The following is a 23,854-nucleotide window of genomic DNA, read 5'->3' on the forward strand; positions in this document are numbered from 1 at the left end:
CCCCACAGCCCAAGTACCTGCTGGGGGCTCCCACTGGACAGGCCAGGGCTGTCTGCATTCTTATTGGTCACGGCGAGGACAAGGTGGGTCCCTGTGGAGTCAGTGATGAGGGTGGGCGGTGTGACCCCCTTGATGAGGCTGGGGCCCTGGGAGCCCAGCAGCAGCTGGGGGGCAGGGGCCGGCTCGGGCTCAGGCAGCACAGCTTCCTGTTTCACCACCACAGCCGGGGGCCCGGGGACCGGGCCACAAGTGTCTATGCAGTTGGTGGTGGAGGCCGCCAGGCTGGGGCTGAAGGGGTGAGCGGGGCCCACGGGTTGTCGGCTCAGCTGGCAGCTGGAGAAGCTGTTCTCCTGCTTTACTGGGGCGCAAAGAGGGGCCGGGGCGGGGGCGGGGGTGGGGGCGGGCTGCTGGGCCCGCTTCTCCTGCTCTAGCTGCAGCCTGAGCCGCTCCACCAGCTGCTGCTTCTGCCGGAGCATGCGGGTCAGCTCCTCGATCTGCTTGTCCTTCTCCTGCAGCATCTGGTCCTTGTCGCGACCCTCCAGTTCCGCCCGCCCCCTAGGGCTCAGGCAGCAGGACCCAGCCCGGGGGCCCTCCTCCTTCACGAGGATCTGCAGCGGAGAGGCCTGCAGGGTGAGCTGTGTCAGGGGTGACGTCACCATCTCACCAAAGGTGTCCCCAGGGGTGGAGTTCTCGTCACCCGTGCTAAGCAGTGAGCGCTCTGAGGGGGTGGGAGACACGGGAGGTGTGGAGCCCGTGCTGCCAAATTTCACCACTCCATTGCTGGTCACTGTGGCCACCACCACCTCGGTTGGGGCCAGGCCTGCTGCCACCAAGGCTGGGCCCGTACTCAGCCGGGCTGCCGGGAAGGCTACCACCACCTCGCCAGCCTTGGGCAGGATAGAGGTGGTAGCAGGGGCTTTGGGGCCTCCTGGGGTAGGGCTGATTTGGTCTTGGTAGGTACGCAGGCGCTCAATCAGCTCTGTCTTGGTGCCTGACACGGGCAGTGACCGCAACTTCAGCTCCTGCTTCAGTTCTGCCACCTGCAAGGGGTCAAGAGTCAGAGCAGCAGGGAGACCGGGAGCAGTTGGACAAAAGGAATTGGGTCCAGGCAGGAGGACAGTCTGGGGAAGCTGGGAGGGATGAGCATTTTATAAGCTGGGCCTCGTCTGTGTAGGCCCCACTGGCCACTTTATGTTTTATTAGAGACGGGGTCGCACTGTATTGCTCAGGCTGGTCTCAAACTCCTGGCCTCAAGCGATCCTCCTGCCTCAGCCTCCCAAAGTGCTGGGATTATTGGTGCGAGCCACTGCACCCAGCTCCGCTGGCCGCCATAGATGCATCAACTTCCCTATTCCTTCAACAGCCCTGGAGAGCGAGATCCACCTGGCATCCTCCCTTTCACTGTCCTCACTCCAACACCGGCCTGGTCAAAATGCTCCCCTACTTCTGCAGGCAACAGGGTCTGGGCACCTCATGCTCACAGCTGTCCCCAGCCCCCAGCACGATGGCTGGTGCTCACTAAACATTTAATTGAATGGACCGAATTTTACAGATGTGAAAACAGCTCATGAAAGTAAGATAACTTTTTCAAGATCATAGAGCTAGTGAGTGGCCAGGCTAGGATTTAAACCTGGGTCGGATGGACTCTGAAGCCTGTGCCCAGCAGCCTCCATGAATGCTGTGTCTTGCTGGGACCTGGATCATGATGCAGGAGGGGTCAGCCTGGTTCAGAAGACAAGTTCTCAAGAGAGAATTTGGTCCATTCCATCTTCTGACTGAGGCAGAGAGAACAGGTGAGGCACTGGGCATGGCCCACTCTCTAAGGCCTGAGGACACGAGCCAAGCCCGCACCCCTGAGCATGGGCCACTCTCTCCTTGGCAGACGAGGCATGTGACCAGCAGGTTCAGCTGGCGTTACCTGGCCAAGTGGAAAAGGGGGCCCTGTCTACCACTGGCCAGGTCTGTGGCCTTGGGCAAGCTCTTTTTTCTGTCAGCCTCAGCTTGTTCGTTCTCAAGGAGAGGAGACCAATCCCCGTTCCTCACCCTGCAGCACAGAGGTCAGGGAAGGTAAGAGAGAGATCACTGCTTGGTCCATCCCAAGGCCCTGGACAGACACTGGCTGTGTCACTAATGAGAGCAACTACCATTTGCTATGACCACAGCCAAGCAGTCCTTGGAGCAGGTTCCAAGGTGCCCCTGTCTGGTGGAGACAGAGCCCTGTGCTGCCTTCCATGCTGGTGGGCCCTGGGCTGGCTGACTTCCCCGCTTAAAAACCAGCACCCAGACAGCCCCTGTGGGAGAGGCCAGACTGGCAGTGGCTCAAGTCTTTCTGTGGGAAGGGGCAGCCACCTACCTTCATGTCATCCAGGTTGGCCGGCAGGGCTCCTGGCTTGCCAGTCACCGAGGTGCTGTTCTGACGTGCCAGCGCACTGGGCCCAGGGGCGCCTGAGCTGGAGCTGCTATTGGTAGTGGAGAGGCTACGCACTGTGGGGGCCCCGCTGCTTCCCAGAGCCTCACCTGCTGACCTGAGAAGCAGAAAAGGCAGAAATGGGCGCCTGTCAAGCATCAGCCTTGGCTGCCGCCTGGGCTGCAGGTTTGGGTACAGATGGACGTGGGGCGAGTGCCCTGCACGCAGGCCAGAGAAGTCCTGCCTGGAGACCACTCTGTAGGATCCAGACCAAAGAGTCCTTTAAGACCCGCGGTTCTTCAGACTGGCATGTGCCTGTCTTGGGGCAGCTACGGCGGGCAGGGGACAGACAGTGCGCGGGGCTGGGGGGGCTCCTACTTTGGCGGGGCAGGCAGGATGGTCTGGTAGTTGTAGTGCTGCTGTTGCTGCTGGTTGAGGATCTGCAGCTGGAGGAAGAGCTGCTGCTGCTGCAGGATCTTGGCGTAGGAGGAGTCCATGGGCGGGGCCCCCTTGTCCTGCTTTTGGTCCGGGGGGATGTACTGGTGATACTTGAGCTTCTTCACCTTTGGCTTCAGCTCCTTGGCCTTCTTGCTGCGCTGCGACTTCTCACTGGCAGACTTAGGTTGGCTTTGCTGAGGGCACAGGAGACGGTGCCATCAGAGGGCAGCCATAGGCTTCCCGGAGTGGGGCTGGCAGCCCCCACCCCACACCTGCGTGGCCTCTAAGAAGGCACCATCATCCACTTCACCTACTTCCACTCTTCCCCTGCTGGACTGTGCTCTCCACCAAAAGCAGAGGCCCCTCTGGTGCCTGGAAGTGTGCCAGGGAGGGGGCTGGGATACAGAGAGGGGCTTTGCTCAGCCTTTGTCTTAAATGAGCTTCCAGCCTGGAGAATAAATCAACTGAATGTACAGGCACAGACACCACCATGATCCTGAGCAGAGTGTGAACACTACAAGGAGGTAAAACACAACTGGCTGACGGAGTACGGGCCGGGCCAGGCCGGACCAAGCACTTTACAGATCGCGCCATGCAAGCCTCTCACCAATCCTGCCTAGGCAAGAACTGCCATGTCCACTTAAAAATGAGGAAACAGATTCAGAGAAGTTACTTGCCCAAGGCTACCTGGTGATTTTGATCTTGATGCAACCCAGGTCTCCAAAAGCTCCCGCTTGTGCCCCAAAGACTCCTAGCTGGCACAACCGCTGGACATGGAGGGTCAGAAGACCCAGACCAACCAAGAAGGGCCAGTGGCCATGCTTTGGGGGTGCTGTCCGTGGGGTGGGGAAGGACGAGTTGGATGAGGGGCAAGAATTAGCAGGGGAGTGCAAGAGAGGGACAGTGGAGAGCCTGGAAGTTTCTGAGTACAGAATGGCAGGCAAAGGAGAGACTTGATGTAGGAGTCAGATGGGGTCTCAACCAGATAGCAATGGGCTCCAAAAGGAAGGTCTGGCAGAGGTGACCCACTAGAAGAACAGGCAGTGTGAACGTGTGGCAGGTGAGGAATTAAGGATCGTGAAGTCAGGAAGAGGTTCTGGTTTTGCCAGGGAGTGTAGAGAAAGGACAGGTCTGTTGAGCTGCAGGGAGGACCCCCTGAGCACAGGCCGAGGAACGGAGGAACTGCAGGGAGGAACGAAAGAGGAGGGCAGACCCCAGGGCACATCCCCTTCCCGGGAAGAGGAAAGGCAGCAGGGGAAGTGCAGCGGCCAAAGAGAGGGAAGCCCTGGGAGCTGGGTGGGGAACATGCCAGGGTGCAGGGTAGGGAGGCAGACGCTGCCAGGAGGGGAAGGCAGGGAAGGTGGGTCTGGATTAGGGACCCTTGAGGAACATGTTTCAGTCCCCTGGTGGGGCTGGAGCCAACCCACAAGAGGCTGAAGCATAAACCAGAAAACACAAGTGTAGACAGAACACATGCAGGTGATTCTTTCAAACATGTGGTGGTCAAAGGGAAGCAGCAGGAGTGTGACAAGCAGTGCATTGGAGGGAGGAATTCTGGGGGAACCTGTGACATCTGAGGACATGAGGAAGAGCTTGCACATGCAAAAGAGGTGCCAACCAATGAGGCAACATCCTGGTGCACAGATGACACTGAGGGCACAGGTGGTCTAAGAGGGGCTACTTCCTGCTTCCCCAGGCCCAGGGGAGGAGACAGTGAGGGAGAAGCTACAGTGACTTTCTGACACAAGCAGAGCGCAGATGGCCTCCACAGAGATGACACGCAGTCACATGCACACACAGGTGGGACTGGGGATGTTGACAGGACAGTGCCAGGGAGCTCCAGAAGATAGACAGGCAAGGGCTGTGACCAGAGTCACAGCAAGGGCTCAGCTAAGGCCAGAGCATGAGAATCACACTGCTCCCAGGCTGTGAGCTGTCCATCTCTCCTGAGGCTCATGGTGAGAGGACAGGAGCTGCAGATGGTCCTGGATGGCCGGGGGTTGCCAAGCCAGGCACGGGATCCGTGGGGAGGGAGCCTAGAGAAGAATACAGGACAGAGCGGAGAGGACAGGACGAAGCGTGCTGTGGAGGTGCGGGCCAGGTGGAAGTGCAGGACTTGGGTCCCGGAGATCCCGGAGGCCAGGCGGTTCTGCAGGGTGGGGAGGGCCTGGCATTCGCTTTTGGTGCTGCTAAATGTAGTATCGGACACCTTTGTGCACGTGAGGCCAGCAGTGCACAGCACAGTGTCCCCCACACCAATGACAGCAACCGCTGCCACCTTCAGGTATTTCAGGCCAGGCCTTTGAGGAAGACTTGGAAGAAGACAATAAAAACAAACACTCAATGGTGCCAGCTGTCTGACTTCGGGCATGTCACTTTACTTCTCAGTTTCCTCATCTGTAGCACAGGGCCGCCTTAGGCGGTTGTCCAGGGTAATGTGTGGGAGTATCTTCGTGGATGAGGGCAGGAGTGAGCACCTAGAAAGCGCTAGGCTAGGGCCTGGCGCACTGTGCTCAATAAACGGCGGCTATGAGCGTGACAGCCAGTGTCTCGAGGGATGGTAGAAGATATGCACACCCTCCCCTCCCCCGCAGCTGTCCTCACAGCTGGGATGAAGTCACAGCCGGACTCTGAGGGGCACAGGGGAGGAGGAGACATGATCACTGGCAGGACTGTACCTTAATGAGCGTTGGGGTGGGCTTGGCAGTGGGGACCACGGTTCCGTTGGTGAGGCTGGGAGGCAGCAGAGGTGGGGGAGGCAGAGGAGGCTGCTCTGCTAGGAAGAGCATTTCTCCGGAATCCTGCCCCATCGGGAGTTGAGACACAACCTGCAAGGGGAGAGGGGTGAGGGGAAGTGAGGACACCGATGACCTCCAGATGGAGTGCGCCCAGCTGCCCCTGCTAGGAGCCAGGGGCCCTGCACGCAAGAGGTGGTGGCAGCCCCTCCTCAGAAGGCAGAGATCAAGAGATGAGAGGAGCAACCCCAGGGAGGCTGCTCGGAATGAATGAAAACAGGGCTCGGTCAGGGAGGTTTGCAAATCCAACTGCAGGGCAGCCTTAGCCAGCACCCTCTGCCTAGGACCCCGGGCTGCTGCAGAGAGGGCCCACTGCCCACATCGCCTGCCTCACCACTGGGAACCACGGGAGCTTGGGCAGCCAGAACCTGCGCTACTAAGGCAACGTGCCCCTGGCTTCCCTGTGTCAGAGAAGGAGTCACCATGTGGCTGGGGAGACAGATCTTATTCTGGGCAGCCCCAGCGACCTTGGGGAGGCATCTGGAAGTGGGCAAGCTCACCTGAGTCGGGGATACAGAGGTGGCACTGGGCAGTGGTTCGCTGACTCGGGCCTCCAGGGGTGACGGCACTGAACCCTGGGACTCATGGCTGGCAGGCTGCTCAGGGGATAAGGCATCGCTGCTGTCCTCATCGAAGGAAGAGCTGTCCGCTACTTTCGGATAATTCACCTGGCCCACTGAAACCCAAAGCCAGCATGAGACTCCACCTCCAGCCCAGTGCACAGGTAGCAGGAAGAAAGAAGGGCCTTGCTCATCAGCCAGAGGCTGTCTCAGCAAAGCGCCTGGCCCTCAGCCCCCACGCCCCGAGAGGCAGACAGGCCGAGGGAGACGAGCAGCCAGCCTGCTTTCTTGCTGCGAAAGAGCTCTAGGAAAGGTCACCATCATGACCCTGCACCAGAGGCCAGAAGGCCCCCATGGCCAGAGTGCTTCCTTAGGCTGAGGAAAGGCCTCATTTTTAACCACTTGCTTTTAACTCTATGCTGAGTTTAGCCTTCAAAGTCAAGTTCCTCCCTCTCTTCCTCCAGCCTGCTCCTCCCTGGGAGACCCAGGCTGCCATTCCACTTCATCTGTTTCCCTGCTGTTAGAGATATTTATCTCCATCCTGTGGCTAAACACACAACTCTCTTCTTTCCCCTGATGCTTACAGACTGTGCAATGAGGGCTCTGAACCTGCTGGTGAGGGACCAAGGGAGCTTGGGTGACAGCCACATGAGAACAGCTGACTTCTCCAGAGGCCAGGAACAGGCCAAGGAGCCTGGCTGTGAGGCTGTGGGAGGAGGGCATCCCGAAAGGGACGCAGGCGGCCCCCACAGGTGGAAGAGGATCAGCAGAAGTGTGGTGACCTATTTTAGGGGCCAGCGACTCCCACAGACCCAGTACCTGGGCAGCAGGGGCACCAGAAGGAAACATTGGGCTGCCCATGGCTGCCCTGGCCTGACCCACAGCCAAGCCCCGGGAGGGCTGTGTGAGCGTGTCCTCCCGGGGCTGGCTCGGGGCAGAGGCACGGGAGGAAGGTGCAGCCCAGGGCTTCTGCTCCACGGGGTCCCCGCATGGGACTCCCAGGCTGCAGAGGGAAGGAAAGACTGAACAGAGGCAACAGAGGCATTTCAAGAGTCAAGTCACCACCACCACCTCAGCCCTGTCACAGGAAGAGGCAGGTGTGGCAGGCTCTGAGCAGGCCGGCTCCACACAGGAGGAACTGGGGCAGTGGCGAAGGCAGAGGCGAGCCTGGGGAGGTGTGCCGTGTGGGAGGTCCCCAGATAAGCAAGAGGAACAAAGGTCGGCTGCTCCTGCTGGGTTTGTCCAGGTGTTCCTCTTCAGGGCCAGGACCTGAGGCTCTCTCCTCTCTTAGGACCTGGGAAGGACACACCTGAGCTCCTCCCTTACTGCGCAATTGTGGCAACAGAGCCAGGAATGAGTGTCCACGGCTGGGTTCGCTCCTCTGTCCCCTCATCTGTCCCTACAGGGGCAAGCATGCAATGTGCAAAAGACACGGCCTTTGCTGGCCACATATCCTTCATACTAATCTCTAACTCCCAGCAAGGGCGCCTGGCGTGGGACAGCAGCCACATGGCGGCCGGCACTGATCATGGTGGTCCAGGATGGAGAGCTGCAGTTCCCACCCTGACCAGTCCAACCCAAGGAAGCTGCTGGCCGTCCTGGGGAAGATGCAGGGTTGGTGCAGGCCAGGGTCACTACAGAGTCTATTTCTCTCTCCACCGTGGTCAGCGCTCCACTGATACCAGTGCTGCTGAGTAGGAAGGCCATGGTCCTGTGACGCTGCAGCTGAGTTACCTCCCTGTGGGACTGTGTGCAGGATCACACACAGTGACGGATATAAAGGGCCCAGCATGGTCCTTGACGGGGTCCCTGCCCTCTAGGAGTTTATCGTCCAATCCCCTTGGAGCACAGAAAAACGGTCTGCTAGAAGGAAACACAGCAGCTAAGGGCATGTGGAGGAGAGACTCAGGGAAGACTTCCTGGAGGAGAGAGCTTGACTCGGATCTTGAAGATAATTATGAGTGGCCCGGAGGAAAGGGGTGTGCGCGTGAGCACGTGTAAATGGCCTCAAGTGTATGGAGAAGACTCCAAGCCCCCTGCCAGCCCCATTCTCAGCAGGCCTCAGGATGGTCCCCTCCCGCTGCCCCCTACCTTCCCTCCGTCTCTCGCTCCTCCTATCTGGGCCAAACCTCCACCTCGCTGTCAGCGCCAGACTCCTCAAATGAGCCGTGTGTCACCAAGCCACTGGCCACGCTGCTCCCTCTGCCTGGAATGTCTCTCTGTACTTCTCCACTGGGCAAACACTGATCCAACCTCCAGGTTGGCCCCAGATGTGCTATATCATGTGTGGGTACCTCCCTGGCCACCGTCACTTATCCTCATCCCCGAGAGAAGTCCCTCTGCCGAGCTCCCCCTGCACTGACACACACACTCCCAGTTATACTCTGTCCATACAGCAGTTGTCACTTGGTCTGGGAAGAGCGTTATTGCTGATGCTGGCAGCAACCATTACATAAGCCTCTAGGCAACGAGGGCTGTGCTGGGCCCTTAATATCCATCACTGCGTGTGATCCTACAACAATCCCACAAGGAGGTGACTCAGCTGCAATGTCACAGATCAATGGCCTTCCTACTCAGCACTGCCATCTGACCCGGAACCAGACTCAGAAATCACTTGTTTATATATCAGTCTTCTCACATCAGACTGAGGTGAATTCCTTGAGGGCACAAGTCATATTTTATTCATCTTTGTGATTTTAGGACTGCACACAGGGCCTGGCACATTGCCGACTCTCGGCAAATGTTTACCAGGCTGTTGCTGGCTGCAGAGTCCAGAAATGCTTGGCCTGTACACTGGCCTGTAGCTAGGGGCTGCTGAGGAATATGGGGAGAAAAACACCGAGATGAGGCAGGATGAATGTCATTGAAACTGTAAGGGCTACACACCAAAATGGGAAAAAGGCTATTCGGGGCCCAGGGTGTGCCAGCTCCCAGCAGGGTGGCTGCAACGAAGACGAGGCCCTAGAAACCAAAAGTCTCCTTTGATCAAGGCCTTGGGGTCTGCCCCAGTGGTTCCACTCTCATGCCCTCCCCAAAGCTATTATAAAATGTGTTACTGTGGGAACCTTGAGCCTCTTTCTCTGAAGGCATAGCTACCTTGGGGGAGGCAGGCATCTGAAGTCTTGTCAGGGATCAGGTTTTGGGCCCACTGCAGTGAAGAAAATATATCTGTACCAACTGTCACTAAAATCTAAGTGTGGTATAATAAGAAATATATTTGTTTTTTTCTCCCAGTTCCTATCACAGAGCAACTAAAACCCATGGAATTTCCTTAAGGACAGGAGAATGTTCTGTTATTCATAATAAGCACCTGTCCATAACATCTGAGCTTGTGCTAATGAGGTGACCTGGGTGGGAGGGAAGCCTAGGTAGTCCAGGGATTGGGCCAGACACCAGAAAGACCAAGTGATTAGAGGATTAGAAGACTAGATCTTTCAGCGCCCGGCCCCACCCCACCCCCCACCAACCTGCAGGAAAGGTGGGGCAGGAGACGTGGGGTCCTGGAGATCAAGTTCTATAAAAACCCTTAGACAACCCTGCACATTCTGGACTGCTCACCTCTCCCCATCTGTCTAAGATTTGATGAGCTTCAGGGTTGCTGTACACACAGAGGCACCAGAAGGGTGGTACACACCCCACCCATTGCTCCATCTGACTGTATCCTTTATAATACCCTTTACGAAAATCCAGTAAATATAAGTGTTTCCCTGAGTTCTGTGAGCCATCCTAGCAAATTATTGAACCCAAGGAGGGGTAGTGGGAACCTTGATTTATAGCTGATTGGTAAGAAGTGCAGGTCTCCTCTCATCCCCTACCCGTTCACATACTTTGGCTAATTCCTAACCATCCTTCAGCCCCAGGCCTGGCCATCACCTCTTCTGAAAGCTGCACTCCCCACTGCTAAGGCTGGGCTGGGAGACCCTCCTCTGAGTGCCCGGACCATCCTGTGCTCCCTCCAGTAGAGCCGCTGCCTATTCACCTGCCTGGATCTGCTCCTAGGCATGAGCTCCATGAGGATGGAGGAACGTGGTCTGCTCTGTGGGGCTGTGATCCTAGCACCTAGCATACCACCTGGGTCCATCAATGTTTGTTGAGTGCAATATTAATATCTGTGGAACAGGCCGGGCTCTAAGAGAAGATTTCACCAACAAAAATAAACAGTAAGTAGCCGGGCGCGGTGGCTCACGCCTGTAATCCTAGCACTCTGGGAGGCCAAGGCAGGAGGATCACTGGAGGTCAGGAGTTCGAGACCAGCCTGAGCAAGAGCGAGACCCCGTCTCTACTGAAAATAAAAAGAAATGATCTGGACAGCGAAAAATATATATAGAAAAAAATTAATCAGGCATGGTGGCACATGCCTATAGTCCCAGCTACTCGGGATGCTGAGGCAGGAGGATTGCTTGAACCCAGGAGTTTGAGGTTGCTGTGAGCTAGGCTGATGCCACAGCACTCTAGCCTGGACAACAGAGTGAGACTCTGTCTCAAAATAAATAAATTAATTAATTAAAAATAAATAAATAAATAAATAAAAAATAAACAGTAAGGTACAGATTTCTAATTCCTGGCATCTCTGCGTGTTCATACATGTTGATCATGACATCTACCTACCCTGTGAAAGAGGGATAAGTCCCTGAATTTATAGAGATGGAAAGTGAACAGAGACCTTTCTGTTACTTATTCAGTTATTTATTATTGTATGTCCCTGATCCCTGAGGCAGCTGGCACTGTCCCAAACTAACACAACCTGCTTATCAGGCCCTCAAACTCTGCGCCTTGGTTCTCCCACGGCTAAGCAGGAAGTCTAAGAGCAAGCAGCCAAGAGCCCCAGCCCAATCCTGCTGTAGTCACGGCGCTCCCTCCCCTCCTGCATCCTGGCTGCAGCCCACACAGGGTGGCTGGGCCCCTCACCAATGATGGCTTCCTTCAGGCTGGACTCCACGGGCAGGATGTTCTTCTCCACTAGCTCCATGGGGCCCGGCCTCTGTGCAATCTTCTCATTGAGGTCGTCGGCTAGCCTGGCTCTCTTCAGCTTCAGTTGCTTGGCCTGGAGCGAAGGCTCGGCTGAGGTTTCTGTCCATGGGAAAGAATGGGGTGCAAGACGACGTATCAGTGGACTTGGTTCTGTCCTGGGAACCCCAGAGCAGCTCTCCTTCCTCCTGGACAGGACCAGAGACTGTCAGAATGGAAAGCACACCCCGGGCAGAGAAGGGGCCTGGCCTGAAGTCTCGTAAGAACAAAAGAGGGGCCCCTGCTGTGGGCAGCACATGGTCACACACAATTGTGCCCAGGCACGGGTCAGCTGAGAGGACTTTCTGAGGTGCAGCTGCAGAGCTGAAGGAGCACCAGCTGATGCAATGGTCTCCACTTTCCCTCAGGCTTGCTGGGTTACTGGGTAATTCACCTCTCTGTTCTGGCTTTCAGTGTCTTTATCTGCAAAATGTGGAGTTCAGAATAGAAAAATTTCCTTCTAGTCCTAAAGACAGCTCAAAACTAAACAAACCAAAAGTAGATATATTAATGCTGCTTCCAGGAACCAAAACCATTCCTTCACTAAAAATGTGGAAATGTGTATGGCTGGGGGCAGGTGGGGTACATCTAGGACGCTCTTAGACGAAGAGGGTATTGTTTGTCACAGGTGCTCAAGTAAATGCCAAGTCAATGAATGAATGAACATAAAAAAGAAAATGAATGCATTTTAAAAGCAGATTTTGGAGGAGAGCAGGGATATGCCCTGGCAGAGAGAAGCGATTTCACACCGATGGTGAGACCCAGGAGAACAAGTCAAGCCAACCCAAGAGAATGTGACTGTGCTTCTTGGGAATTGCCTAAACCAATGTGCAGGTCACAACCTGAGACTTACAACTGGCATCTGAAGTAGGGGCAGTCTTGTGGGACTGAGCCTGTGGGATCTGACACTATCTCCAGGCAGACAGTGTCGGAATTGAACTGAATTAGAGGATGCTCAGTAGGTGGCCACCGCAGCACAGCTGTCTTATTGTGCTAGGACTCTGGCTCACCCGCTACCGACAGAAGTGGGAGTGAGAAGCAAGAAGGAGACAGGAAGGAAGTGGGTGGTACAGCAGTGAGCACATGGTGAGAACAGGGTTTACATGAGAAGCATTTCCAGTCTCACACACCTTCCAAAATGTGCATCCTGACCAGCTCCGATCTCTCAGGCCTGGAACGAATCTTCCGTTTCAAATAGTCCTCTGTCTATAGAAAAAACACAACAAGAAATTCTCAAATTCAGGGCACAAGCTTATAGCATGAACAGTCCCACAAAGCAGCCTTGGCCATAGTGGCTGCTGCTAATTATCTCTGCAGCCCCTGTGACCTCAATTTGGTGACTACAGGGTTCTGAGGCCAGGGGAGGCCACATCAACTTCCGACTGCACCTGCCAAGCGCTCCATCCTTCAAGACCATTTGTCTCTCTGAGGCTGGACTACTACTATATCTATTAAAAAAAAATATTACTTTTACTATCATAAAATCAATATATGGGCTGGGTGCAGTGACTTACATCTATAAACCCAGAACTTTGGGAGGCCAAGATGGGGGGATTACTTGAGGCCAGGAGTTCAAGACCAGCCTGGGCAACACAGTGAAACCCCATCTCTACAAAAAAATGAAAAAATTAGCAGGGCATGGTGGTGCAAGCCTGTAGTCTCAGCTACTCAGGAGGCTGAGGCAGGAGGATAAATACCACCTGAGCCCAGGAGTTTGAGGTTACAGTGAGCTGTGATCATACCACTGCACTCCAGCCTGGGCAACAGAGTGAGACCGCATCTCTTAAAAAAAAAAAAAAAAAGGTAATATATGTTCACTGAAGAAAATTTAGAAAATTAGAAAATAAAAAATTCTAATTATCCACTGTAATTTGGAATATTTGTCTCTAGTCATTCTTCCATGCAGAGGGTAAGTTTAACTTTGCAGAGCTGTAATCATACTGAATATAATTTTATATCCTGTTTCAAAAAATTCAGCACTGTTGTGATCTCATGAACATTTTGCATTCATTTTGAGAGTGGCTGCCGACTGGAATACTAATTTTGATACATGGGGTCATAGCTCTAGTTCCTCAAAGTCCGATGTCCTCATTTCTGCATTCATTAGACTCTGGGCAAACTAAACCATCCCCTCAACAGTCACAGAGTCACCCCACTGCCTGGGGCTAATTATAATGTATATGTGACCCGAGATCTGACTGCAGAACCTGTACTCTTCATTTCTGCCTCAGCAGTTTTCAAACCACAGAACATCAGTGAGTCAAGACCAGCAAGCACAGGACAGTATAGGGTAAGATAAAGCACAGTAGAAAATGAAGTATCAGAGCATATTGTTAATATATCTAGCAAAGGTCAATGGTGGTTCTTGCCCTGGCCATCTGCTGCCTCGGTGCTCTGGCTGGGCAGCTCTGTGCCAGCCCAGGGGTGGGAAGGGGAGTGCACTGAGCTCTCCAAGAGACGGTTTAAAGTGCCTTTGGGCTCTGGGTTTATCACCCCACCTGCAGTAGGCAGAGGTCCTGCCTCAGGTGCTGCAGAGAATGGTGGAGCAGGTGTCTGGTACTGCAGGTCTTCACAGGGATCAAAGGGAGGCATATTTTCTAAACCATCTGAAGCTCTGAACAATGGCCAAGGCCAAGGCAGAATGCAGTAATGATTAAGAAAATATCCGGAGCAGCTTCTGCACTGGCGAATGCACGGAGGTGCTAGGAGGGTGGCACACCACTCAGAGAGGACAGGGAAGCCCTTCACCCCTTCCCACATACCTATGAATCTCTTCTACCTGGCTGTTCCTGAGTTGTATCCTTTATAACAAATAGTAAACATGTTAAAGATGCCAAATGGCCGAAACCTAGCTACCTAGAAGCTACCCTGGGCTGGTTTAGAGGGTACAAAGTTCCTGACAGAAAACCAGAGAACTAGTTTGCTTTTGGTGCAGAATTTAAAGATAAGGACTTTGCAACTGACATCATTAAAAGCATTCATGACCATGGGAGAGCATTAGTGTCTAAGAAAACTGATGGAAAAGGAATCAGCTGTGGGAATACAAGAGTGTCTGAGAGCCCTTCTAAGTGTGACCCTGACACTGCCAAAGCCACCGTGGCTGCTCTTCTACAACCATGTGAAGCTGCCTACACAGCGCCAGCAGATGTAAATGACTGGTTCTATCACTGGGAGAACAAATGAGATATCTCAGGAATATAAGCTGATATTGCAGTATCTTATTCATCTGGAAGTATGAGATGCAAATGTAGCAGTTTTTCAAAGCTTTAAATTTTCAGAATTAACTAATGCAAATTCTGCTATAACCAATCCAATATGTTCATTTTTTACATATCAACTAAGATAATTCTTAGTACATGCTTAAATAGGAAAGCAGTTATTGGGATGTGGAAGTCATTTGTGAACATATGTGCAAAATAAGTACATATTGGATGTACATAGTTACCATGTGTTATGAAATAAAAGTATTTTTCTTAAAAAAAAATATAGAATCCACAGACCAGGGTTTGAGTCCCAGCTTTGCCACTTTGCTGGACAAGTCAGTTAACCTCTCAGCTGCATCTACAAAATGAGGATGATAACACCTAATTCATAAGAGTTAATGTGAGGATAAATAAAAAACAGACATAATCTCACACCCAAAAGTGCTCAATAAAACTAAATTAGTTCTCATTTGCTCCTTTCCTATGTGAGAAGCAGTCAAGGAAATGGTGCAGGGTCTGCTGACCGGGTGGGGGCGCAGGCAATGCCACTCCTCTCCCCCTGCTGCTACTCCTTACTGCTTTGGTCCCCAGTGCCCATGACCTCATTCTTCCCACTCACTCTAAGAAGTAATCATGATTTTCTTGGGGAAAAAAATTGAAGAAAGTAAGAAAAGTCTTGGAGGTAAATATTTCCAAGTCTCTAAAAGAACTGTGGGTCTTCCGGAAGCCATGGCCCACGGTCCTCCCTTTGTAGAGGTTTCTCTTTCCTTGACTTAATGTAAAGGTAAAAAGTAACAGGGGTGGGAGGGGGAAGCAACTTTTGGCAACTTCCCCATCTCTGCCCACAATAAGCAGCAGAATATTCCCCAGGGGCCCTTGGGGAACTGAAACTGAGAGTGGGACGGGGACACAAGTAAGGTGCTGCAGCAGGAAACCTGGGCCTGGAGTGCAGGCCAGCTTCTGCTTTCCACAAGGGCCAAGTGGACACTGGCTGCTCTGGACAGACAGAGACCAGGGAGGTTTCCTGGTCTTGCAGAGGTGTGGGCAGTGCAGCCCTGGACTCAGGAAGCTTTCCCAAGGCTGATGCTCATGTCCTAATATCTACAAGAGGTGACATGGAATTGAAGATGTGGAAATACCTGGGGTCTCCAAAGCAAGGGTCAGGGAAGGAGGATCGGGTAATCATTCCATATTCTTAAATGTACTAAAAGAGAAACTTTATTCCAATCATGTTCCATATAATCACCATGGGAGATGGCTGAGGTTAGGTAGTTAGGTATGAAGTTTCTATTTAGAACTGTGAGGCCAGGGCTGATCCTAGAGTTCTGCTAGACTGAAAGGAAATATAACCAGCAATTCAGTGAGCTCTGAAAATGCTCTTTGGGAGTCCCTGGGGGAAGAAAGGTGGCTTACCCTGGCCCGCTCCAAGCTCCTTCTCTGCTCATGAAATGCAGCTGGACTTTTCAAAGCTGTTGAGAGAAGAACCATAAAAGAATTACCTTATAGTAAAGCATCATGTCTAGCGCTACAATTTTCAGTGGAGAAGGCATCTTAAATTCAAGTTAATTTTAGCAGTACTATTAATATCGGCTGAAGTGAAGAAGGCAACGACATCTGAGTAAGCATATATCTTTATAGTTCAGCTATCCCATCAAAACAGTTTTGGTTACTTTATGATTCCCAATGGGAAGAGTCACTGGCTAAGCTTGAGCTCTATAAAGAGTGCCCATGGGATATAACTTAAAAAAAAAATATCCTGGACCATTACTGGACTGTCCCTGACAAATGGCCTCTTATCAGCCAAGCCTCTAAGAACGCCTGCTAGGCCTCATGTTACTCTCAGGAGACCTGGACACAGGGAGGGGCAGAGCTGCATGCCGGGTCGGCCTTACTTCTTCAACTTCATTAGGAATCATAAAGTGGCCAAACTGTTCCTGTGGGACAGTTAAACCAGAAAGATACATGTCCATTCAGGTGCCATTTCCTTCTTCAATTTTAATAAGTGCTGCTAAAGTTAACTTGAATTTCATCTCTAAGGACTAAAAGAACTTCACAGCAATCATATGCCTGACCCTGGTAAAGGAACACACACTACCGACAGCTGACGAGAAAAGCTCAGCTCTATTCTGGGGATACCACCGCACAGACCACAGGTCTCAACTCCTGCAAACAATGTTCAGGTGGCAAGCCCAAACCAAGACCCTCCAGAAACAATGCACCATGAATGTCTGTCTCCTTTTGTCAAAAACTTGGCTGTCAGGACAAATAACAATTTAAGACATTCTGAGGATGAGAGTTTGGAAAGGCCTGACTCACTTCAAGTAAGGAACAATGGCAATAAAAGAGAAATTTACAAGACTGTGGTCAGTTTCACTTCTGCTGCCCTAGAATTTCAGAACAGCTGTGAAACTGTGCAGGGAGATAACTTTTGCTAGGCTGCTGGCTGTGGTGGGAGTGCAGGGGTAAGGAGCCGCTAAAAGTAGCAAGAACACAGATATGACCCTATCCTGCCTGGGCCTTTGTGCTTCCTGCCCCCCCTCCCCTCAGTGGGGGCTGGGCCTCAGCAACAGCAGTCCCAGAAGAAAGCTTCAAATGTCCCAGCAGTACTTTTTTTTTTTTTTAATTTTTTAAATCTTAGGATAAAAAAAATTCTCTTAAAAGCGCCACTGAGTGCCAATCCCATCTGTTAACAGCAGGGGGAGCTCTAGATTTAACAAATAATATCTAAGAAAAACCAGTACAGGTTCCCTCCCCAATCCACCAGAGCATTCCCGGGCACTTTCCAGGCTGTCCCAGTTCTCATACAGGAAAGGAAGGTCTTGGGCATTTCGGTGGGTAAACAGATGCCTCCTGCACCTGATTCTACTGTGTAAAAGCTGGTTCAACTCCAAAATTGGTCTCCAAAAGCCCTGCTTTACAGGAACCTGTCTGTACTGGGTGTGATAAACCACAGGGAATAAACAACCTAAATGAGACAATAAGCGCAAAGAACCAGGAGAAAACTTACAGTGTCCAGCCCGCCCCACTCCAGCTTCTTTTTCTGTCTTACTTTTCTCCAAGCAGTTTCCACCGTCTTGACATTCTTTATAGGAATACAACATATTTTTCTTATTTGTTTACTGTCAGTCTCCTACCTTTACAATATGTCCCATCAGAGCACGGGGTGGGGGGTGTCTTTTTCTTTGTTTCCCACAGTATCTCCAGTGCCTGGAGTACCAGGCACACAGTATACCCTCAATAATTATTCATGCAATGAAGTAATGAATATTCTGTAAGAAACATACAAAGTGACTAGGGACAGGAGAGCTAGAGGATTCTGTGACAGAGTTCTAAACTTTCATCTGAACAGCCATAATTCTGGCTCTCATCACAAAAATCTCAGATAGAGAGTCAAGGCATTTGTGTTCTAATACTGGGTTCTACCAATTACTACTGTGGTGGCACAGATGTGACTGCTTTCTCGGTCTTATTTTCTTTGGTAGAATGAGAGAATCTGTGCACCTTCCAGAACTCCTGTAAGAATCAAACGGGAGCGCCAAACCAAGTGGTACACGTATCACTGATATACTTAAGGTGCTGCTGTCACCAAATGCTGTATCACTGGTTCAACAGGCCAGCTAGTTTCTGTACCACAGCCACAGATTATCTGTCTAAAACTCTGGCTGGCTTGCTGCCTAAACAACCTACAATGGCTATCCCAAGGGGTAAGGCACAAATCCAACTTCTAGAAAAACTCACACGCACAGAACTTCTTGAGGGATGGAAAGTATATCATCTTCATGTACAAGGATGGTGTACAACTAATGAGGGATGAGGGACAGGTGAAATGGCTGTAGTATACAGTAGTCCCCCTTATCCATGGTTTCCACACTTTCAGTTACCCAAGGTCAACATTGGTCCAAAAATGGTAGAGTATTGAGAGAGACAGAGAGACAGAGAGAGAGAGAGAGAGAGAGCGAGCGAGCGCGCGCGCGCGCGCACAAGGCACATTCACATACTTTTATTACAGCATATCGTTATAATTGTCCTATTTTAATCTCTTACTGTGACTAATTTATAAATTAAACTTTAACATATCATAGCTATATATGTATAGGAAAAAACAGAGTATATATAAGGTTTGGTACTATCCACAGTTTCAAGCATCCACTGGGGGTCTTGCAACACGTCCCCCACAGATGGGGGGACTACTGTATATGAATTTCTATTTGGTCCCATGGAGTTAAGGAAATTTTCATATCATAATAAGGGGATTAATATTTATTCAATGCTTACTTATGTGGCAGGCACTGTTGTAGATATTTTAAACATGTTTTCTAATTTAATATTCCTAATGATTCTATGTGGTAGGTAACATTCCATTTTATAGATAAGAACAGGCCCAGAAAGGTTAGGAAAGACTAGCAAATGGCAGAGTTAGTTAAGATTACAACCCAATTCTGTATCACCCTCAAATCAGAGTTCTTTCCACTCCTCTGAGTTGGTTTCTTAACTTCGAAAAACAGAGAACAGAACCTGTGGGATTGGGTGGAGCAAGGTGGCCTCAATGACACATACTGCTAACTGCAATGTGGGTCCAGGCAACATTGGAAAAGTCAGCTTGACCACAGCACCAGGTGAAGGAAAACTAAGAAGAGGGGTTCAGGGACGCTTCTAAGGACCGCAGGGCCCTCAGGCATTAAAAATCATAGTTCAAAACCTGGGGCTCACCATGAAGTAGCTTCTGGCACTGATACTAGAAGGTAAGCTGGGAGGGGTGAGAAGGCCAGAGGAATTCACTAGCTGCTCAGGGCCTAGACAGGAGAACCAGAAACAAAGACCAAGAGAAGAATTCAAGACAATACTGACCAATCCCAAAAGACTTTCTCATATATATATATATGTAAATTTTTTTTTTTTTTTTGAGATGAGGTCTTGCTACATTGTCCAGGCCGTTCTCAAACTCCTGGCTTCAAGTGATCCTCCCACCTTGGCCTCCCACAGTGCTGGAATTACAGGTATGACCCACCGCATCTGGCCAAAACTTTCATTTTATAACAACAACATTACAATGTCACTGAATCCTCTTCACACCCCATGAGGTAAGAGACTGTTATTCCAATTTTATGTGTGATGAAACTGACACTTGCTGAGATGCAGTAACCTGTCAGCTGATTCACTGAGTGGTGGACCCCAACCCAGGTCTAGTTCTATCTTCCTTTTCTTCCCTTGTGTAAACCTTCTGACAAGTGTGTTGGTTACTCAGACCCTGAGTAGCCCAGCCAAGTTTGTGCTTCTCTTTCCCCATTTTAAATTCTGCCCTCTGACAGCAGGCTCGGCAATTTTAATAGTCACTTCTGCCAGGTGAGAGGAGGAGGGAGCAATGGCCCCTCTTCCTTCAGGTTTCTCTCAGGACTTCGCATTGGGCACTTCTTAGGTTAATCTGGGGAGAGGCTGGAGCGGGGACAAGAAGTCATCTTGGTGCACTGGGTTTTGAGGTCAGGAGGGCAATCTCTGTGTGTCCAGCCAGCATTGTTAAAAGCCACACTGTGGAGGGGAGCCTAGTGAAGGGGATGTAAGAAAGATGCACGTAAGCCTTGGGCCTTTTTTTTTTTTTTTAATTCTTATTTCAGCATATTGTGGGGGTACAAAAGTTTAAGTCACGTATACTGCCCTTGCCCCTCCCACCCCGAGTCAGAGCTTCAAACGTGTCCATCCCCTAGACAGTGCGCACTGCACTCATTATATATGTATACACCTATCCCCTCCCCCACCCACATCTGCCCAACACCCGATCAATGTTATTCCTAAATGTGCTCTTAGCCTTCTTAATGTAGGAGCAAATGACAATGGGGAGTCAAAATCACCTCAAGCTTCCATGAGACACAAGGGAGCAGAGCAAAGCAGAAAACAGGCTTCAAAGCTTAGGCCTCTGCTAGTTGTGGAAAACACCAAAGGACTCAAAGTTAACCCATAAAATATGTGTCCAACTAGAAGTGCTGCATTCATCTTGCACTCTATCTCCCCCTTCCCTGCTGCCTTGACAGCTTTGCCAGGAGGAACCAGGATATTACTGACTCAAAATCAAATTTGCAGCCAGGCAGTGGTCACACCTATAATCCTAGCACTCTTGGGAGGCCGAGGCAGGGGGAGGATTGCTTGAGGCGGGTTCAAGACCACCCTGAGCAACATGGTGAGACCTCGTCTCTACCAAAAAAGGGAAAATTAGCTGGGCATGGTGGCATGTTCCTGTAGTCCCAGATACTGAGAAGGCTGAGGCAGGAGGATTGCTTGACCTCAGAAGTTTGAGGTTGCAGTGAACTATGATGATGCTACTGAACTCTACCCTGGGCAACAGAGCAAGAACCTGTTTCCAAACAAACAAACAAACCAACGACCACATTTTTCTAGAAACTCCTAGAAGGCAGTCTCTGGAAAGAGAAACTCCCGAAGATCAATGCAAACACAATAGCTGTGTGTGTTGTTTATAAGAATATACAGTTTTAGTGTCAGAGGTCAGTTCTTGATACTTTTCTGCCACCCTGGTAGCTGGTTCCATCACAACTCTTATATTGCTTTGTGTGAACAAAGGGAAGTTTCCAGCACGTACTGAAAGGAAAAACAACCAAGGCCCCCACAGAAATCAAATGAACAGAAGTGGCCCAGAGGTGTGGCATTCTTAATCACAGTTTCAGTTCTAGATGTGGGTCCTGCCCCTGGCTGGTTATAACTACCAATTAATATTCTGTTCTTACTCTCCAGCACCCATTTCCTTTCTCCCCTGGCCCATTTGCTGTCTTAATTGAGGTCACTTATGAATAAAAACAGAAAAACTATTTCCATTTTCTTTTTAAAAATATATTGGCATCCATTTAAAAGGGGGAACTCAATGCTATGCTTCGTGTGTGTCTGCATGGATTTGTGCTGACAGTGCAGGGGCCCTGGGGCCAGCCTGGTCTTGATTTAATCTGGCACCAAAGTAAGCATGAGGACCCTTAAAAACGAATCTGTCTCAGTAATTTAGGACATCAAACTAGCACTTTCCCCTCACCAGCTCCAGATTTACTTAAACATGCAGGCAAGTGAGTTGTCTAGGATCCACAAAGCAATTCTGGAAATGCCTCTCAGCAGGGAATGACAGCAATTCACCATCAAGCCTCATTTCTTTATCGTTATCATTACGGAATATATATTAGGTACCCGGGTCTAGATGTCCCTTTATTAGATGCTGTCATAAAAAAAAAAAAAAAAAAAAAAAAGAAAGATGGTTCCCATCCTTGATAATATGCCAGAAGCTTGCCAACAATTCTATATTCAGAGGAACTCAAAGGCTATGAACATAATACAGTTAACAGACATCACTGGAGTGGCGCAGTCCAAGCAGCCCTTCTTGCAGACAAGCCTGTTGGGTTTCTTTTTCCACTGTAGAAGCAGCAGGCATATACAGAGTGCATCAGACGGGGCTGCGTGTATGGGAAGAAACACATATAACAAACCAGGTAGGAAACCAGAAATATCATATAGCCGTCCATCTATGTATCCGATAAGCAATTCTCAAGTATGTACTATGCCAGTTATTGAGGACAAGGATAGAAAGATGGGGTCCCAGCCCTCAATGAGAGCTGATGGTCTGAGGGGCAAAGAGACAAATAGTTATGATCCAAGATGAAAGTACAACAGTGGAGGTAATTTAAGGTGCAACAAAGGACAGAAGAGACAAAAACGAGCCCCCAGGAAAAGAGTGTGTGAACTGTCCAGGAAGATTTTACAGAGAAAAAGTCAAATGAAGTGAATAGGAGCACCACAGGCAGACAAGAAAGAGTGGGGAGATCATCACAGGCCAAGGAAGAGCAAGAGCACAAATACGAAGATATAAAAGAACAAGGCAATTTTAAGAAACTCCAAGAACTTTGATATGGTTGGACCAAAGAGTTCACGTGGGGATGATGTGGCTGGAAGGGTTGGCAGGGCCCAGTCCATGAAGAACTTTTCTGTGCTACTGTAGGGACTTCTGCTTCAGGGAAGATGGGGTAGACATATTTTTCTGTGTCTTCCCACTAAGTACAACTTAAAACTCTGGACGTTCTATATAAAACAAACAAAAGTAAATTCTGAAAGGTGGAGAGAAGGAGGCACACCGGCTAGGGACCTTGGCACCCAAGGAATGACATAGTGGCAAGTTCTCTGGATTTTTTTTTTTTTAATTTGTCTTCATATATTCCCAACTCTGAGCTTAAGAAGCTGGCAACCTGGGAATGCCAATGGGTGTACACAAAAGAAGGCCCAATAAAATGTGCTCTCTCTAGCCAAAGGACCAGGAAAGGGCAGCCTAGCGAGACAGAAGACTTTCAGACAATAATTGCTCTACTCTAAACACCACAGAAAAAAACGGTGGCCTCACACCCCCCGACTCCTCGTAAAGGCCAAGTTGGGAGTCTAGACTTCCACCCTCACAAAGCTGTAATGAGGTGCCCCAATACCCCTGCTGGTGTGGTGTCAGAGAGGGTCAAGCAGGAAGCGGGGGCTTTCATGCTCATCAGCCAGTAACAAACACACCCCCAACCATGTAAGTGGAGACCAAATGGGGTGTCTGGACTTACATCCCTACTTAACATTAACGAGGCACTCCTCCCCCTCCTCGCTGGGTGATGTCGGAGGAGGGCTGGTGGAGAGCCAGGACTTTTACCATTGTCCAGTGGTAACAAGCTCACCCCCACACAGTGTTAGCACAGACCACATGGGGAGGTGGAACTCTCGTCCTCAATGAAAAGTCCTTCTCCCACCACCAACTTAGATGTCAATGGCTGCCAAATGGGGAACTTGGACTTCTACCTCTACCTCCATCTGGTCATAACGAGGTGAACACTATTCCCACCTCGTTTCCCGTAGGGAAACTATGGGAGCAGTGTCAAGAGAAAGTCAGCTAAAAACAGAAGAAATAAAATGCAGAGGCTTAAAATATATTACATAAATGTCCACGTTTCAATAAAAAAACAACACACAAAAAATCCAGGAAGATCTCACACTGAAAAAGAGAAAATCAAAAATCTAACACCAAGACCACAGATGCAAGAGTTATCTGATAAAGATTTTGAAGCAACTATGATAAAAAATGCTTCAATGGGCTGGGTGTGGTGCCTGTAATCCCAGCACTTTTGGAGGCTGAGGTGGGAGGATCACTTGAGGCCAGGAGCTCGAGACCAGCCTGGGCAACACAGCAAGACCCTGTCTCTACAAAAAAATTTAATAATTAGCTGGGTGTGGTGGTGCATGCCTATAGTCCTAGCTACTCAGGAGGCTGGGGCAGGAGGATCACCTGAGCCCAGGAGTTCAAGGTTATGGTGAGCTATGATTTGCCACTACATTCCAACCTGGGTGACCCTGTCTTAGGAGGTCTCAGCCAAGAAACTGAAGATATAAAGAAGAACAAATGAAAATTTTATAAACGAGAAACATAATAATTGA

General features: G+C 50.4%; 1 protein-coding gene across 4 annotated transcripts in view; it reads right to left on the bottom strand.

Annotated features, from left to right (window-relative positions):
- The window catches only part of MRTFA (myocardin related transcription factor A), a 186,940-nt gene that overhangs the window by 7,001 nt on the left and 156,085 nt on the right, over positions 1-23,854 (bottom strand). For 3 of the 4 annotated variants that reach the window (XM_069489874.1, XM_069489873.1, XM_069489876.1), the window contains 8 exons: positions 15,824-15,879; positions 12,338-12,413; positions 11,109-11,270; positions 6,141-6,316; positions 5,524-5,673; positions 2,786-3,039; positions 2,354-2,525; positions 18-1,040 (listed from right to left, as the gene is read on the bottom strand). In XM_069489874.1, coding sequence (XP_069345975.1) covers positions 18-1,040; positions 2,354-2,525; positions 2,786-3,039; positions 5,524-5,673; positions 6,141-6,316; positions 11,109-11,270; positions 12,338-12,413; positions 15,824-15,879 — 2,069 coding nt within the window. The remainder of the gene's footprint in view (positions 1-17; positions 1,041-2,353; positions 2,526-2,785; positions 3,040-5,523; positions 5,674-6,140; positions 6,317-11,108; positions 11,271-12,337; positions 12,414-15,823; positions 15,880-23,854) is intronic. The other variant, XM_069489875.1, reaches the window with a different exon arrangement.

This window comes from Eulemur rufifrons, chromosome 16 (genome assembly GCF_041146395.1).
Source record: "Eulemur rufifrons isolate Redbay chromosome 16, OSU_ERuf_1, whole genome shotgun sequence".
Taxonomy (NCBI): Eukaryota; Metazoa; Chordata; class Mammalia; order Primates; family Lemuridae; genus Eulemur; species Eulemur rufifrons.